The sequence below is a fragment of the Melopsittacus undulatus genome, chromosome 6 (genome assembly GCF_012275295.1).
Source record: "Melopsittacus undulatus isolate bMelUnd1 chromosome 6, bMelUnd1.mat.Z, whole genome shotgun sequence".
Classification (NCBI taxonomy): domain Eukaryota; kingdom Metazoa; phylum Chordata; class Aves; order Psittaciformes; family Psittaculidae; genus Melopsittacus; species Melopsittacus undulatus.
Genome location: NC_047532.1, coordinates 35,558,697 through 35,577,634, shown reverse-complemented (window position 1 = coordinate 35,577,634; position 18,938 = coordinate 35,558,697). Strand labels below are relative to the sequence as shown.

At 43.1% G+C, this 18,938-nt stretch overlaps 1 protein-coding gene across 2 annotated transcripts; it reads left to right on the top strand.

Moving 5' to 3' along the window:
- Window positions 1-13,278: 13,278 nt before the first annotated feature.
- Window positions 13,279-18,851, top strand: PFN2 (profilin 2). Of its 2 annotated transcripts, none has more exons than XM_034063866.1 (3): window positions 13,279-13,496; window positions 14,913-15,105; window positions 17,069-18,851. In XM_034063866.1, exons 1-3 carry the CDS (start codon window positions 13,365-13,367, stop codon window positions 17,164-17,166), a joined length of 423 nt encoding a protein of 140 aa, XP_033919757.1. In that variant the 5' UTR covers window positions 13,279-13,364; the 3' UTR covers window positions 17,167-18,851. The 2 variants fall into 2 exon arrangements, with proteins under 2 accessions (XP_033919757.1, XP_033919756.1); XM_034063865.1 differs by having other exon boundaries at window positions 13,300-13,496; window positions 16,745-18,851.
- Window positions 18,852-18,938: the final 87 nt, after the last annotated feature.

The window sequence follows — 18,938 nt, the reverse complement described above, 5'->3', positions numbered from 1 at the left end:
AAGGGCCAAAAACCTGCTGCTCTCCTGTTCCTCTGCCCTGCATGTCATATTATATTTACGTGGGAGCAGGCAAAAGCATCCATGGCATGCAGCAGCAAGAGGCACCAGGAACACCTTGGGAGGCCAGCACAGGCAGAGCTCACCAATTTCCATCCCCCAAACAACCCAGCTCAAGAAAACACAAAGGAGACCTCCCCCAGCAATGGGGATGAAGCCCGAGGAGATGACTACTACAATCCAGCAATTCAATGCTAGTCAAACACACCGCCAGTAAACAGTTAAAGGCAGACACATACTTCTGCTACAGAGAGAAAGCTTTGATGATGGGACCATTCCCAGCTGTTGGTAACAGGCTCAGTACAAAAGGTCAGACTGGGAGTTATCCACAACACAGGGCTTTCTATGCCCCTGGCAGACTGCTGGACACAAGCTATTCTGGACACGAACTCAAACACAAGTGGTACCTGACCTGGGAAGACACAGAGACAAAATGTCTACCACAGAGAGAAGAGCAATTGGAGGTTGGCCTAGGCCCTGCTCAGAACTAAATTCCTGCTCTAACATCCTCTTTCTCACAACAGTCTTCAGAAGGGTTCAGCCACTTCAGGGACCCAGAGCTCTAACATTCCTGCTTATCAGCTGCCTAAACTCACAAATGTCAGCATTTCTGAACTTACAGTCTCAAGAGACCCAGATCTTCTGAATATACTGAGAAGCATATCAGCCTTAACACTGCAGAGCAGCCTAGTGTCTATTTTATGCCTTGTATGCAAGAAGCAGTTTTATCTCTTCTAGAGAGGAGCAAAGTGAAAAAAATTATTTCCTGCTCATCTATTAATATTCAGCTCTGAGAGACAAAAGGTTTTTGCTCACTGAAGAGAACTAAAGATGAACCAAAGTGACTGAATGTATTTTTTTAAATTAGTAAATGGTTTTGATTTGTTTTAATTACAGAAATTGAAGCTGTGCTTCAATGGAAAGCTGCAAGGGTGACTGAGACCCAGTGCAATGGTACATGACAGAATAAACCTGTAAAGTTTGTGTGTGTGGAGATTTCAAAAAGATTTCCTCAAATGTCACACACTGAGCATCACAGGCACTCCTGATATAAATAACAGAATTATCCAAAGAAACAAACAAAGCTTTCTTTACCTATCAAAAAGAAGGTGAGAACACAATGACAATTTCTGTGCATTCTTTGCAGGCCATGTCTAACTGGATGCTGCAAACAACTGAATGCCTTGTGGAGGACTCCCATGCATCCTGCCCGTCCTATTCATATACTCCTACTGGTCAAAGCAATGCCTCTGAAAAGATACGCCTGGAAGAAGATTGGAATTCAAGGTCAGACTTTGTAGTGAAGCAATAAAGAAAAAAATCAGTGCTTTAATGGCAAAACTATCAGTGTCATAATTTCAGTTCCCAACTTCTGTTTGGTTTCTTTTTCCTATTACTGAGATTAGGTCAGAGTAAAATGCAATTATCAAAGCACAGTCATAATCAAGGAACAGTTGCTATGCTTTCTTTTCTTGGCCATTTAATGTAGTTTGCTATGAGGAAAAAAAGCACCCCATTAGTACTCAAAGAGGAGCAACCTCAGCTTTAGGTCATAAGTTGCTTTCTGTGGTTTGGTTGCCACAGCTACTGTGGACCTAGTTCTTTTGAACTGGGAATCATTCAGAGATCAGGAGTGGTATCATCACAAGGAACAGTACAGAACCAGATTCAGGCCCTAGGTGGTTGCAGAACATATCTCTGTTTGCCCTTTCTACTTTTCACTCACAGTGCTGTCATCTTGCCTGACTGCCAACACAACAAAAGGAAAGAACTTTATACTTTTTCAGAAGCAGTATTTGTAAAGAGCGTTGTCCTCAAGTGTCTGATGCATCCAGCTCCAAAAGCATCTAATACAGCAGGTAAACATTACAAAAAATGGGCAAGCAGAGATTTTAATAAAAATCAATAATTATCAGGAAGGCAGAGCTTCCCTTCCATAGTATGCTAACACATACTGCTCCAAACTAATTCCATTCAAAGTTATAGTATTATCTTGGGTTTACACCAACAGAGGTGCTGCTTCCTGCCTTGGTTTCATTAATCTGATCCCTGCAACTGGTAAGGAACATTTTGAGTAGTTTATGTGTCACAGATTTTTTTTTCTTCCTGTGAAACTGGAATTTATCACAGAATGGTTAGGGTTGGAAGGGACCTGTCTGCATTAAGTCTCAGTTTGACCTACCACTCTGCAGCAACTGGTTGTGCTTGAGCAAGTGCAATGTAGTAAGAAGGAACAAGGAGGTGATTTAACTCTTCTTGTGGCATTGGCATGAACAACACTGGAATTGTGTCTGGAGTTTTGTATATCCACATTTAAAGGGAACACTAAAAATTCAGCTGTGGAGACAAGTACATGCTTGTCAAGAATTTCTTAAAGCAAGGGCATAAATCACATCCTTGGGAGTAATTAAATGAAGAACAGCAATGCAGTGGACAACATACATCTATATAAACATGGCCTTGCTGTCATACTCTGTATAAACTAATCAGTTGTTAGTCACCACAGATTCCTTTGTTCTGCATTCCCTGAACCTGCTTAGTTTACTTGCCAAGATATTATCCATACTTCAGGGATTACAGTTATTTATTTGAACATCTACATCTCATCTAATATCTAACCTCCTCATTTTCAAACGAGAACCTTTTCCAGATCTTTGGGCCAGAGGAAGCTTTGTGGGTAAATCTTTTAGCCATCTTTGAAAATGTATGCATCTTCTTTTCCACTTGCAAAGGAAGCTACATTAATCAGTATATATGACAATGAGATAAAGAGCATCTAAAAAAGAAACAGAAGTTAGTTTATGCACTGTGCAGATTTTACCACACTTATTTCTGTAGATATACTTCCTATATTGTGCCAAAGGACATCTTACCAGCCACATCTACCCATTTAACAAAACAATGTCCACACGCACAACAGCAGAGCAGCTGCCAAATACAGCAAAGAATGCTCCAGCAACTTTGATCCTTAGTAACTTTACAAGATACTTTTGCAAAATGAAATGAAAGTATGAAGACCTTTTTATGCCCTGTATCAGTGATGCCACCAGGAATTACAACTTCTCACTGCTCTCCAGATGCATGAGGAATTGGGTAGCAGTGTATTCATTCCTACTACTTCCTTCTGTCTTCAAAGGGTGCAAACCACTTCCCTTGAAACCAGTACTAATGACATTTTACAGTCTGAATGCGACTGGTGACAACTTTGTAAGAACAAATTCTTAAAAGATACCTAATCACGAGACTTCACTTGAGATTCACATATGGAGATTATGACTTTGAATACACTTAATCTGGTCACAAGCAGAAACTAAAATTTTGCCAGGTCAACTACAAAACACCCTTCTAAAATTACTTTGTGCAGCAGGGTCTTTTTCTGAAAGCTGCTTGTGCTGTTCCCCTGCTCTGTACAGCCCGTACTGTAATCACACTGCCATATGCAAACCCTGTCATCTACAGCACTGCATGTAGTCTTCCATAAATAATATAGTTCCCTAACAGTTCAGAAGTCTTCCAGAAATATGAGCTTTTCTTCATACTGGCAATACTGCATTCATGTACATTTTCTACAAAGGTTCATTCTGTGGTATGTGTGGAGTCCCTCAGTCCTGCCGATAAAAGGTGAAAGACACTGAAGGATTAGACCCTGAGAAGGCAATGGGAATGAGATGCTATATGCAGTCATCTTCTTATCACTTCCAGTGTTCTGAGCATGGTATGCCTTCTGATTTTTTTCCTCAAGCATGTATCTCCTGGTTTACTATATTAACCATTTAATAAAATGGCAGAGGGGCTGTGAGTAGGAACTGATTACATATTTCTTACTTCAGTGTCTAGATAATGGTTTGGAGTGAAGCAGTCTCTTGCTGATAAGAACACTGGCACCCCAGAAAAAAAAACCAAATCTACTTCCAGTTATTTCTGTGGAAGGCAGAGATAGTCTTAAATTTCTGATATGTGCCATGCAGCCTGGGAGATGTGGTCCTTGCTAAATGAAAAGTATTAAACACTGCAGTTTCAAAGCTGGTTTTTATTTGTTTCTATTTGTTCAATATTTTCAAGAGTAACACATAGAGAAAAACGAAGTGACTGATAACAGATGATTCTCAATTGCTGGCTTTGGTAGCATAAAGTAAAAATGCAAATGCATTACTGAATTGAGCAGAGCAAACAGAAGGCTTGGTCACCCCCACCCCATCCTGAAATATAAACAGGAACTTTGTTCAGAAAATGGCATTACCTTTATTCAGCACAGACTAGTCATTAGCTTAAACATGAAGTACATTTTCCACAAATCTAACTTACAGCAACTTCTCCCATGAGCCTGAGAGTACATTAAAGGGTGCTAGTAAGAGTGATTATAAAGAACCTACTAGATCAAGGAGATCCCGCTGCAATACTTTAATTTTAATTTAAATTAAATTTAAATTATAATTTACACCACTCTGCTAACAAAAGGGGAAAAGGGCACTGCAAATGTAGCAACAGGCATACATATCTTAATTTATTCTTTCCTGTTTTTAATTTGTGGTTAAAATTAATACACTTCTAAGTGCAAGTAGATTAAAGCTCCATCTAGTGCCAGGGTCTTGGAAACTACTGAAAGGCTTGCAGTCCAAAACCAGCAAACACAGTCACAAAACTATCAAGAAGCAGCAAGCCTACCATCTCAAAGCTGTCACACACAGCATTTCTTTTCCTGCTACAGCATACAGTTTCTAAAACAACAAAGACAGCAAAAAAAGATTTAGTTATTTAAAAGCAAACATTTTTTTTCTTATAAAGGTTTTTTTGTTTTGTTTAGTCCTTAACAGTCATTTGACAGGGATGATTTTCCTTCACACTAGTGAATAACAGAAGTTACCACCAATGTCAGTGCACTTAAAATGCCTCAAGCACAGGGAGTGATGTGCAATCTTAGGTTTCGCCACAAACTACTCTTAAAAAAATATTTGTTGGAACTACAGAAAAGTATGTAAACAAGAAGAAGAAACAGCTGTCTCTGACAGAAAGGTGAAGAAAAGGTGTATAATCTAGCATTAAAAAGTACCATTTCCTCTGCTGCAGCCATTATTCGGATGACCGTCCCCAGGTCCATGCCAACAGTAGGTTTTGAGAAACAAGTACACCTTTACCTAGATGCTGCCTCCAAGCTGTCCTATTTCAGTACAAGAGCCAAATCTCCTTCCAGTCAAAGAGTGTGCATTCCAATTCATCCACTAACTTGATATTAACTTGTCTCTAGATCCTGGTTTTAAGAGGCTGATGCATGTTTAATACATGGCTTGACTACCTGCCAGCAGTTTACGATTATCTTCTCCCTAGACATGTACCAATGATAACAGAAGAAACTGGGTGTCTATTACAACAAACAAAAAAGTCTAGCTGGTGCTGATGTTCCCTTCCTCTGTTTTTCTGAATTTTTTTATGCAATAATAACAGCAAAACTGCACCTGTTTCTGCTCTGTAACCAAAACCATGCTATGTGTCACAACTGCCTTATGAACATTATTTTAGCCTAATAATGAGGACAAGGCTTGTATGGCAAAGGAGAGTTATTCTGATTATTCAAAGCAGTAACTTAAAACTTTTATATATATATATACACATACATTGAAGTAATGTATTTTCATTTAAGAAAAGCTGTCCTCATTCTGCATTTTATATGTGAGTCTCAATGAACACTGAAATAGGAGGAATTCTTTCTCTCATCTAGACAAATGTAATACACCCATGTTGCTAACCATTAAAAACTCTTTTCCAGTTTGGTGTTTATCTTCATCCAGAGTACAGAAAAGCTGTATTAGATGAATTTTTCACATAACCTGAACATGCACTAGGAAATACATAGCTAGAAACATGTATGACCAAAAACCAGGTATGAGCAACTGCAGACATTCTAAGCATGATCTGATGATGTGGTGCAAGCTGCATTGCTGGATGGAGATGCCAGGAAGACAGACAGGAGAGCAGAGTCACACAGCAGATGACTGGATTCTTCTTCCTCACAGTAACACCACCACAAGTCCACTCCCAGTTGCTGCAAATATTGATAACAAAAGTCCAGCACCTGCTTGAAACAGCATATAATCTAAAGTTCAGATGCCTGCCTCCTTTGGCACTTACTATGTAGACAATGTTAAACCAGGGATGCTGGAGGCACAGTTCATCAACAAGACCAGTATACAGTCAAAACCACAACTCCTAAAGCCTTCTACCAGGTCTCTGAGGACGCCAGCTTACCATGACACTGCAGAGACCTGCCTCAGCTCTGCAGTCCTCTCCTCCGTCAAGCTTTCAGCATGTTTACTTTTCATAACAAATGGTTGTTTGGTCAAGATATGTTATTACTTGTTTCCTTCAGTGAGGTATTTAAAAAGAAGAGAAAATATTCTGAATTAAACCACACCACTTTAAGGCTGTTTTCCCCTTTATTCGATTTTACTTTTCCCCGTTCTTTTCATTTTCAGATTTCTTTTTATCCACACCAGAGTGGCTGCTCTCCAGTTCAGCAGTATTAGACTTCCAGACTGAGTACAACATTTGTAAGCACACAATTCATGTATTTTAAAACTTTTCTTTGATTTTCTCTTATGACTATGTAGACAGATTTGAGCAGAATAAATTTCACATACTTTTTTTTCTCAAAAATGTGATATTTGACTAGATGTAATTCAAAGGAAAACACTACAGCTGTGTCAGAAATAATTATCTAGGTGCTGAAACTTAGTATTTCAACTATCAAAATTTACACAAAAATATTTAAACATTAAATACACATATACTGGCTCTTCTTTGGTGAGCTGACAGCAGGCAGGTTGACTGCTACTCATAGCTAGAATCAAGTACTTCATGGTGACAAAGAAATGTGGTACCAACTTTTTAAAAGAATTGCAAGAAAAAGAAAATAATGCAGTAATTTCTGCTTCATTCAAAAAATAATTTATATTTGCAATTTTACAGGCATTGTAAGGTTAGAACTGTATAAACTTCCTCAGAAAATATGTTTTTTCTACTTCAGAATTATTATTAAATGTTTTTGCAGACAGTGAATGCTTTGGGTAGAAATTATATATGACAGATAAATTTATGTATCTGTGATACAAAAATCCTTTGGACTTTTAACAAATAACAAGCATCAACAGCAAAATTATTTGTGATCAGAGAAGGAAGTAACACCCAGATAGACATATTTACAGATACTGTCACTGAAAGAAAGCTTAATGAAGGAAATAACATACTGAACAAAGCTTCAGAGTTTCCCGGCTAAACCACGTGGTAGACTGAATAAGCAGCAGAGAGCAGCGCAGAAACAGTCACCTAAAGAAAGTACAAGTAAGAAAAACATAAAGGTTTGTCAGCTCAATAAGCAGAACATGACCATGCACATACACGGACTGGCAGGAAATGCTGCTGCTGACCCAGTGGTGGTGTTCAGCAGGAGAGGTATCTGCTGCAACTGCAATGTACCTGCAATGCAATGTAACTTAAGGAAAGGTTTTGGACTTTCTTCTTAAGGTATGCTAGCACAATGCAGAAATGCAGATCAGATATTAAGACGTAAAATAGTATACCAGTCAACTTTGGCAGAGAAAAAACAAATCAAAATAACATATGAAGCCTGGGAAAAGTTTAATGTTCATTTCCACCTAATACCATTTCTCAGCGCAGTCAGTGTAGTTTGCAGAGAGACCAGAGGTACAGACTTCATGAAGTTAGAAGGCTGTTAGCTGCTCTTGCTTAACCACACAGCATAAACATCTGTTAAAAATGACTGTGTTGAAAACCCATGTTTGGTCTGCTCTATTTTCCACCTACCTTTCTGCTTCCTCTCCCTAACTTTCTAACTCTCTAACTTTGGGCTCCTCCAACAACCTTAAAGCATTTCTTAGCCTTAGTGTTCAGTTTTTAGATTAACTTTTACACAGCCTTTCACCCACTGAAATAATCAGTTAACAAAGGCATGTAATGACTCACCACTGAGCTTGGGTAAAATGAAATAAACAAAAGAGCTTGGATTGAAGATGCTACCACCTTCCCTCCACTGTATCCAGCTATCTACAAACTTACTGAATTTCACAGTACCCTTGTTTCATAATTGAAAAATTAACAAAGGACTACCTATTCGGGTTCTGTTTGCTTTATTTAAAGCAAATCAAAATATTGCAGGATTCAAGTACCCTGAAGAGCCTGCCTGATAAATATGAATACAAAGAAAGCTGGTCATAAAGACCTAATTCTGCACATCGCACTCATGCAGGGACTCTCACCAAAGACACCAATATGAACTGAAGACTATCTGTCTAAGTAAGAATTTACATACAATAAACTTTGATTTCTAGGATTAACATTTATTTTTTATTGGCCACATGCAAGATCAAGAACTTACCTTAAAAATCCCCAAAAAGTAAAGTTCCATGATTTCAGACTTTTTTTTTTAATGCTGTGACCAGTCTATAAATCAGATCCACAAAGAACTGTTAATTCTCATATTTAAAGCATTTCTGGAAGCCACCAAAATGGAAGCAATCTCATATCTGACATTTCAACACCACTAACCTTGCATCTGATTTTAAGTTAGATTTTTGGTTTTATAGAGTCACAGACTCATAGAATAGTTAGGGCTGGAAAGGACCTTAAGATCTAGTTCCAACTGCCTGCCATTGGCAGGGATGCCCCGTACTAGAATATGTATTTGTAGTGTTTGATGGTTAAATAAAGGATAAGGGAAACTCTTCTTAACTGCTTATCTAATTAATCTTTGGAAAGACAAAGATTTTGCTTAGCTACCTATACTGCTAAAACCATACCAGGCAAACCTCCTCTGTGGAGACAAAACCCTCATCCACACATGGAGATAAACCACCTTTCCAAACACAGTAAGATACACCAGAAAACCACTTTTTTTTTCAGAACGTTCTGAATGGCTTCAAGTGTTGTTGCACAGGGCTCTGTAGCACAACCACATCTATGCTAGCACTGACAGGACTGTTTTCATGCACAGATGTAGCTATGTAATAAAAATTTGCATTGCGGTTTTAATCTAGTGATTCTTGCATTTTGTATCACTATTGTCAAATCCTAGTTTCAAGCTTTCTGCTCATTAATATGTCATTTTTACAATTTATTTCTAACTAACAGGCAGCCTTTGGTGGCTTCCTTGTTTTTCAGTCAAGTCACTTAAGTAGCTGTGGAAGAACTCTGCACAGCCAAGTTTCAAGTCATCCCCCTGAGGCTAAGAGACAGACTGCTTCTTGCCTTTTAATCAGCAGAAGTGAATGTGCTAATTTGTAACACTTCTAAACGGGTTTTACCCTCTGCACTTCCAAAAGCAGTTGTGGTAAATAGAAAGACTGCCACAGGAAATCTAGTATGGCCTGAAGAGGAAGTTACCAGAGCAGCATCACAAACTGGCATGAACTGTGGTAACAAATGATGCTTCAGGTGAGCTCTGTCTCTGTAAAGGTTAATTTTCAAAAGTCAAGATGTGTTCTGTTGATGGTCACTTGCCCTTTCTATCTACACATAAATGCTGCTTAAATTTATCTCCAAATGCTCTAGTACTTACAAAGCCTGACAGAAAATTGTGAGTTATTTTACTAACAAAGTACACACTCTCCTTCAAGTTTTTTGTCGATTTCAATTTTCATGTTGCTAATATAAAAGCAGTCAAGTTTCTCACAAAGCTACATATAGTACACTCTGGCTAAGCACAGCCATTCTTTCAAACGATTATTTCTCTTAGATGTGATCCAACACAAATTTCAAACAATGTTCTGAACCAAAGCAAAATGACTAATAACTCTTACAAGCTGCATCAAAAAAACAAACTCTGGCTGTATTGTGCAAAAAAAAAAATCCACAAAGAACTACTGGGCAGAATGTCGAAAGAGATTAAAATACAAGAAATCATGTGTTAGCAACTATTTACAATACATGTATGGTTTATGTTCAGACAGCACCATTTCCTATGTCAGTCCAGGTATCAATGTTAAATGAGATGCTCTATCTATAAATTTTAACAACTATATTTTTGTATATACATAAATCCTTCATTTAACAAATGTCTCAGATTTCAGTTAAGACTTGTAACAAATAATAAAACTGGAATGTCTCTCTTACAGTCTTTATCATACAGAGCACATCCTCATCTTCTTAAATTGAACAGTCCCAAAAGATGCTCTTGCAGTAGTGTCTACACAAATAGCATTATAATAATTATATAGCCTAGAACACATCCAAATGAGGCATCTAATAGTGAAAATAAAGGACTATGAGTTTTAGAAATAGCACTGGTGGCTGCTGAATCTGTAAATTATACTGGTATGCTACCTGGCAATTTCATAACATTAAATAATGGTAATCCAATTTAGAGTTCACTCTCTAAATATATTACTAGAGTTACTCCACAAGTAGCATGACTAAAAGCCCGGACACCAACCGAGTGGCAAATCCTCTACTCTCATCATTTCTGTTCAGGAGGTCCCAGACTTCCATGCAGTTATTTCTAATTTAAATCATTAAAAGCAGACACCTGTATTCCCTGTGTCGCTAACGCAATCTACTCATCAAAATAGCATTCACACTACTTGATCACCTGGTTTATGCAGCTTAATTAAATAAGTGATATTCCCCGCAAAGTAGTGGTAGCATTACAGGACTCACTCTGCATTCTTTGACATCCATATGAAACATTTAGTTCTTCAAAGGAGCACTGAACCCACCACACACTAAACTGGTAAGACTCTGGAGTCCCAGGGACAGCCAAGCAGTGCCTCTTGCAGCAGTTCTGCAGCTCCTAGAGCAGCGATGCTTCCTCCCAAACATCTTCTAGCTGGCAATGACCACCGGGCCTCTACCTCCCATTAAACTGGGCATTACATTGTAGGGCCTCGAAATGAACGCATGGTCCTCAGGCAAAAGGGATGGACAAATGGGTGGAAGGGTGCATGTGGGAAGGTTAGATACCTCAAGGCAAGAGGTGACATAACCTTTATAAAAAGCCCTGGAAACCCACAGGTTCTTGCGTGAGATTCCTCCACGTGTGTACCAAGCAGCCCGCTGTCCATGTGAAGCTTACCTCTTGTTAATCAAGTACAATGACACTGGCACATGGGCAGCTCCAAAATTCACCAAGCCTGCCTCTGGGTTCAGCGTGATCAGATGTCTGCCCCTGTATTCAGTAAATCCACATATTAAAGTGAAGCAATTTGGAATCCTTACTGGAGCTTGCAAAATCAACAAAAAATGCAAACCCCACATTTTGGTCAAACTCTAAAAATAATGGACTCATCAGCTTCCTGTTCATTTAAGATGGATGCATTCCATTCTGTGCAAGTACTAGTGTTAAACTGGGACTTCCTACAGGCAAGCACCATTAAAAAAAAAAAAAGTGGCCTTCCATGGCAGCTTCAGACAGAACTTCTCCTTTCTATGGCAAAAACTGGAGGATGATGAAGTCAACCCAAGCTTCACAAAAAGCTTTAGCTGGTTAAAGAGCTGAAAGCAAATTTAAAGCCTGTAACTCACTGGGAGACGCAACAGAATCATAGAATGGTTAGGGTTGGAAAGGACCTTAAAATCACCTAGTTCCAAGGCCCATGCCATGGGCAGGAATGCCTCACACTACACCATGTCACCCAAGAACGACACGAGGACGTTTTTGGTATACATGGATGGCTGGAAAAGAATAAAGCAAAGTTCTGGTGGTGTCCAAATTCAGAGTGGGCAAGGCACTTTGAAAATTAAAATAGAGAAGATACTTACAGAATTAAACTAAAAGATGCAAATAAAGGCTTTTTAAAGTATCTAGTAATGTAAGCAATCTCTATTACTATCTAAACAACATTCAGTCCCATGACAACCAAAATAGGTTTTAAAACTACACTCTGAAGCATGCTGTAGGGATATTCATTAGAAATATATGGCAAATATTCTTCCCGGTGGGTATAACCTCAGAAAAGACAGATTCAATTACTGCATGCCATGCCTTGGCATATTCAGGTATAAGATCTAACTTGAATTAAAGCTTCAAAGTTAATTCCATGGACCACCACTTCACATTCCAACCTGTCCCCATTTCCCAGAGAATCACAACAGATACTATGTAATGCAAAACTAACCTGCTCAAAAGGAAGGTGACCCACTCCACCACCCCCCAACCTCAATGTTAAGGAGAGAGCCATCGCCCTAAAACAAACCCTTAATGTTGCAGGTGAACATTTCTGCACCTTGCAACAGGCCAGTCTTCCAAGCAGTGATGCTGCCCAGAGCCAAATACCAAAGTAGCAAAAAGCTGGGATCAGACCTGGACATCTTACAAACGAATGTGGAAACGAAATTATCTCAACCTGGTGGTACCTGGAAGAATAAAACCTGAAATAGCCGCTTACAAAACCACACAGAAATAGAATGCAACAGATGATAGCCTGTGAAATGAGGAGCCCACCGGCTCCATACAAGACCAGCAATTTGACACAGAAATCCTCTCGCTACATTGACAGGACTTTGATTCAGCTCGCAGGGGCAAGGAGGGCAGCAGAGTACAGTCAACTACCAACCGAGGAGTAACACAGCTTTACCTAAGCAACGACTATGCTTCCAGAGATGAGAACATCGCCATTCCTTGGACATTAGAGCACCGTTCTCACTCCCCCAGCCTCAGAGCAAACGAGGAAGGCGGCACGCAGCACCGCCGGCACAGCATGGGTGCTCGGCCCAAGCGCCGACAGTGCAGAAACACCAGTGCCCGGTGGCAGCGCCGACTGCCACACCGGGGCTCAGGGCACCGGGCCGGTTACCTAGAGGTGCTGCGTCGAGAGCGCGCTGGACCCCGTCCCCCCACCCAGGGGTGCAGAAGAGCGCTGGGAGCGCATCCCTCCCGCCGGGCCGGCCCACCACAGGCCCGCCGCACCTACCTGCCGGGCGCAACCGGGACCGGACCCACCGCCTGCTGGCTCCCTCCCGCCAGCCCCGCGCTCCTCCACCCGGCGGACGGCGCCACGGCGCCGCAGCCCCTCCGCTGCTCCAGCCCCGCCATTCCACAGCCTCGCCGTTCCCGCCTCAGCCGCGCAGAGCCGGGCGGTGCGGGAGGCGGTGCTGGGCCGCGCCCCTCCTCCCCTCCGCCCCTCGGCGCCGGCAGCGCGGAGGGCTGGGCCGCGCCGCGCCGCCCGCTGCAGCGCTCTGGTCCGCTCCGCTGTGAGGAGGGAGAGAAGAGGGACGGGTCCGCCTCGCCCAGCCCCGCCGCCCGCCGCCTGGCCCGCGCCTCGCCGCCCGCCCCGCTCGCCCCCACCGCCGCCCGCGCGAAGATGGCCGGCTGGCAGAGCTACGTGGACAACCTGATGTGCGATGGCTGCTGCCAGGAGGCCGCCATTGTGGGCTACTGCGACGCCAAGTACGTCTGGGCAGCCACGGCCGGCGGCATCTTCCAGAGCATCACGGTAAGGGCGGCGGCGGGGAGGCAGGGCAGGGCGCGGGGAAGGGTGAGCCCGGCCCCGTGGGACCAAGCGCGGCCGTTAGCGGCGGGGCGAGGCGGCGGCGCACGAGGGACGGGGGCACCTTGCCGGGCGGCGGGGGAAGGCGGCTGCGGGCCCGGCGCCGGGGGAGCGAGCCCGCGCTGGGTTTTTGTCTGTGGCTGGCGGCGGCGGCGCCGCGGGCACGGGGGCCCTTGGCGGGGGCCGCGGCTCGATGCGGCGGGGCCGCGGGAGGCGGCGGGAGAGGCTGCGCGGGGTGTGCGCGGTGGGGCTTGCGTAGGGCCGCCCGGGCCCGGCGCTGCGGCGAGGCTTACGTGCGCGGCGTAGGAGGCGTTTGTGAATGCCCACCTCGCCGCTGGCTCCATGTTTTTCATCGCCAAGATGGCGCACTGCCATTGATTCCTCCCTCCCCATCCCCCCCACCCCTGCCCGTCCTTTCGCTTCTGCTCCCGCCGCCGCCGCCCCGGTCCGCTCCCATCGGTACCGCTCCCGCCGTCCGCTCGCCCGGCCGGGCGGGACCCGTGCCGCCGTTACATAAGGGCCATGCGGAACGGCCAGCACGTTGCAGCGCGGCCTGCCCGGGACGACCCACCGGCAGAGCCGCGCCCCGCCCCAGGCGTGGAGTGGCCCGGTCCCGGTTCGGGAGCTGGAGCAGAGCGGGGCCGGTCAGGGCACGCTTCTGTGGCGGCGGCCGCGCAGTGCTGGGCCGTGATTGGGGCGGCAGGGCCCGTCGTGACGCTGCACTTTGAGGCCGCCGCTCTGCAGCAGGGCCCGGCCCTCCCCTACTCACCCCCGCCTCACCGGGCCGCGCCACCGCTCGCCCTCCGCGGCCGCGCTGTCCGCCCGGGGCGGGTGCTTTCCACCCTCACGTAGGGATGGATGGCGGGCACGGAGCCGGGCGGTACCGCGTAGGAGCACCGCGTGTACCAGCTGCCCCGAGTATGCGGAGGCGCCTCTGCAGCGTGGCTAGGGCCGAGCTCCTGCCTCGCCGGTGCAGGCGGGTGGCATTTGAACCGATCTTTCAGGGATAAGTGCCAGTAGGCGTTTGGGTTCTACGGGGTTGGTGAGCTCCATCGCCAAGACACGGGTCTTGTGCTTAGCTAGTTCAGCTCTGAAGCACCTCCCTTAATGAGAGCTCGGATCCTAGAGTCGCTGCAGATTTGGGCTGAGGTATTCCAGGGCAGCGGATCCACTGCTTAAAGTGGTAATAGATCAGTGCAGTGCAAACTGTGACTAACAAAGCGCTGTGTTCTGGAAGACGTCCTGGTGAGAGCAGGGGGAAATGTACTGTCTCATCGTCTCAACACAAGACAGGATGTTTTCTTAATCGAAATAAAACAATAAAATACTGCCCTGCTAACTCTGGACTTTTTTCTTTGACAGCCAGTAGAAATAGATATGATTGTAGGAAAAGACCGAGAGGGTTTTTTCACCAACGGTCTGACCCTTGGTGCAAAGAAGTGCTCTGTGATCAGAGATAGCCTGTATGTTGATGGTGACTGCACAATGGACATCAGGACAAAGAGTCAAGGTGGTGAGCCAACGTACAATGTTGCTGTAGGGAGAGCTGGCCGAGGTAAGCATGATTTTCTTCACTCTCAGCTCGCTAAATTAAGAATGTGACCCTAAGTATAAACTTCAGCTATTAAGAAAACCAGGCTCCTGTATTTAATGGTTAATTTTGGAAGTGATGCAAGGGGGGTGAATGGCAGTGGCCTGGCTGGCTGGCTAGGTCTTTGGCTGGTTATCACACTTGTCCCTGTTCCCATGTGGGCATTAGGCTAGGAAGCAGTTAACCAGATCCCTGGCAAGCAGGAAAGAGCAAGCTACAGCTTGAAGTAAGCTACCAAGTATAAGGTAGCTTGGTATCTAAAGCTTATGGTAGGGATCTAGTAATGATCAGTAGTGAAACTGACTCTTACGTTGTAAACTTCTGACCAGAAGGTTTATTCTGCAAAGATGTGAGTTCTTGTGTGAATTTCTCCTGCTTGCCTCTTAACAAGTTCTACACTAACTCTTCTTGCATTCCTGTTGAGCTCTCTGAAGTCTGTAAGCTAAAAGCCCATTCAATTTGGCATTGAGAAACTTGCTTTATGCTAGTACACCAGCTCCTTGTGCTCTGCACTTCTAGTGAAACCTATCATGGGGAAGGCACTAGATTTGGATGTAAAAACATGCCTCGAAATACTGGCTACAAGTAGCAGGCCTTTGTGTTCAAAATACTTGGCCTAGCATTTTTTGCCTTGCTGTGAAGCAAATTGCTGAGCAGCGGACTTTTGCTTGTAAGTATAAAAACAAAACTAGAGCAAAATTTCTCTGTAGGCTAAAGCTGTTGGCAAAAATACTGGAAGTTACAGCACTGAAGTGAGATAAGCAGAGTTATGTTTCTGCGGCTGGTTGTGAAATGCCAAAGAACTGTTTGTCTTAAGCTTTCTGTGAGGGAATTGCTATGGAGATGTACAGTCACCTGTAGGTAGGCTGACTGCAGTATTTCCAGTTACAGTATTCCTAGCTTGGGAAACAACTGCTGTGCTTGTGGAAGCAGAGGGCTTATTGTGTCTGTGTACCTGCTGGTGACATCTGCTGGCAACTCGCAAGTGGTGTTTACTGGCTGAGAAGCCTTTGAATGTTCTTGTCCACTAGACAACTGGGACTCTTTGCCGAAACTGTGGGAATAGAGAGAGAGTCAACACTGAGATCTTCCCTGTGTTTAGTCTTACACAGAAAGCATGTTTTCTAGTTGCATGGTTGTGTGAAAAGTCTTAGCTCCCTGACCCCATGGCTTTTTTGTTAGTATTGAGGCAGTTACTGTTTTTCACACCAGTAGTGACCACTACAGAAAAGAATGTAAAAATATTCCCACTTCTGGGGAATTTTTTAAAATTTTTTATTTAAAGATGCATCCAGGGTTTCCTTGCTGGCTGATGGCGGATGGTGCTGATGACGGAGAGGCACTTGTGATGCTTTTTTGAGATACTCGGTTGCATTTTTCTTAGCAGTGAACTCTTAAGAATTACATAGTCACATAATATTCCTGAGGATAATTCATGCCTTCCCCCAGCCCTGTCTATGTATTTTTACAAAACTCATGTTAAACTAGCTTTGTAGCCAAATACTAAATCTTGAATTTGAGTGTGTTTATTGCACTGCCTAAAACTTGCGTTATTTACTTGTCTAACAACACTCTTTTAAAACTTTTTTCTTTTCTCTTTCAGTCTTGGTCTTTGTAATGGGCAAAGAAGGGGTCCATGGAGGCGGATTGAATAAGAAGGCATACTCAATGGCAAAATACTTGAGAGACTCTGGGTTCTAGTTGCTAGGCAGACTGTTAAGTATTAGGGGAAGATTGCTATTAAACTTTCCTGGCGGTGAGCTTTAAACCTTACATTCTGGAAACTTTATTAGCAATGCAGGGTGATGGGGTATGAACCTGTGTCTCCTTTGTATCCCTTTGTTGGTGGGGAAAGGTGTTTTTTTTTCTTCTTTTTTTTTTCCCTTTAATTCTGTTCATTTCTGTTTTGTTTCCTTGTGTACTCCAGCATTGGTTATAGTCATGGGAAAGGAAGGTGTCCATGGAGGGACACTGAACAAGAAAGCGTATGAACTGGCTTTATACCTGAGGAGGTCTGACGTCTAAGCAGCCTCTCCCCATCCACCTAGCAACTCTCTTCATCACCACCCAGTTGTGTTCAGTGCTACCAGACTGTAGATGGTAGTTTGTGGTTTTTATTTACCCATTTCCTAATGTCGTAATTCCAGTTACCCTTTGTTCATTTATATGTTAACCACTGTATGTAACCAAGTCCCATATCTGGCACCATAACTGCACCACAAAGATGATATGCATGATACCTTGAAAAAACTTTTGGGAGGGGAATATGCCAAGTGTAGGCTTTGCTTTGTCTTAGCAGTTAGTGTGATATTGACGACTAAAACAACTTAAATACACTAAACAAGGTGCCGATTGTACAATCTAATTTGATCAATGCCTCTTCAGCACTTTGAGCAATTACACAGCTCACTAGTCTTCCTTTCATAGAGCATGGTTGGGAGGAAAAAAGTGCATGCATATCTTTACTTCTGTCCCTCTTTATTTTTTTTATTCCACATTTGTTTGCTCACACCCGTTTTTATAGTGCCTGGTTTGTTTAACCAAGTTGTGACTCAGAAGCTATTAACATTCTCTTAGTTTTGTTGTTGCACTTCACTGTAGGCTTAAGTCTTTTTTTTGTCATGATGTCTGAAGCTTGTACTGCTTAACAAGTGCAATCACAAAACTGTGGAAGAAAGGGTACAGACGCACTTCCTCCCATGACCTTAAAGCCACATCCTGAACAGATCCCCACAGACATTCCATCGTTGCAATAGCTCAGGCACTTTTTTTTTTTTTTTTGCCAGCTCCTGTTCTGTAGTTGAATTGTAAAAGGCTGCCATTATGGACATTAGCCCAACATAACCATCTGGAGTGTGTCTGGTTTCAGTTTTTCATAGGACCAATTTTAGTTTGCAGCTTGGGGGTCATGGGGTGGGGTTTGGTTTTTTTTTGTGGGTTTTTTGGTTGTTTTGGTTTTTTTTCTTTTGTTTTTTTAATATGGAACTACAATGTCATTGTGGAAAACTGCCACCTTCAGCTATACTGGGCGCTCTGACTGACTCCAGTCTTTCTGCCAGATCACTCACTGGTAAAGAGTTTTGCTGCTCTGAAGCCACTGTTTGGATGAAGGTTGGTAGTTCGAAAGCTAAACTGTCAAAATGATGCCATTTCAAATTTTAAATCTTCATTTGGTCTGTCACACCCTTGCTGCAGAAATGATGGAGTGAACTGCCTTGTGCACTAGTCATCCGAAATGTCTGTAACCAAACTCTCAGTTCAGACATGGTACTAACTTGTATGTCCATTTAAAGAGAACTGCAGAACTCTGTATACAAAAGAATAAATGGGAGATGGTATTGGTTGGAATAACTGACTTGGCTGTCTTGTGATGAATTTTTTTAATATGTATTCTGTGCCATACTATTGTTAAAAAAAAAAAATGAACTGTTGCTATTGTGAGATGGATTTTAACCAACTACAAGGGTTTCTTTCGAATGGCACTACTGTAGGGACATTCTAGTCTTTGCTTCTATTGTTGGGCCTTGTGGATAATGTACAGATTTAAACAAATTCTTGTTGCCGATTTGTCCATTTCTTTCCCTGCACTTTGTTACATCTGGGATACAGTCTAACTCATCTGATTTAATATGCATTTCAAAAAATGCCATAACTATTAAAAACACCTTGTTTACAGACAGATGAAATAAATTTATTCCAACCAAACAAAATCTGACTGTTGGTAATTTTTCCCCTCCTAAGAGCAATCCACTGAGGCCCTTCTTCACTACATGGCTGACCACTAATACTAGATGTAG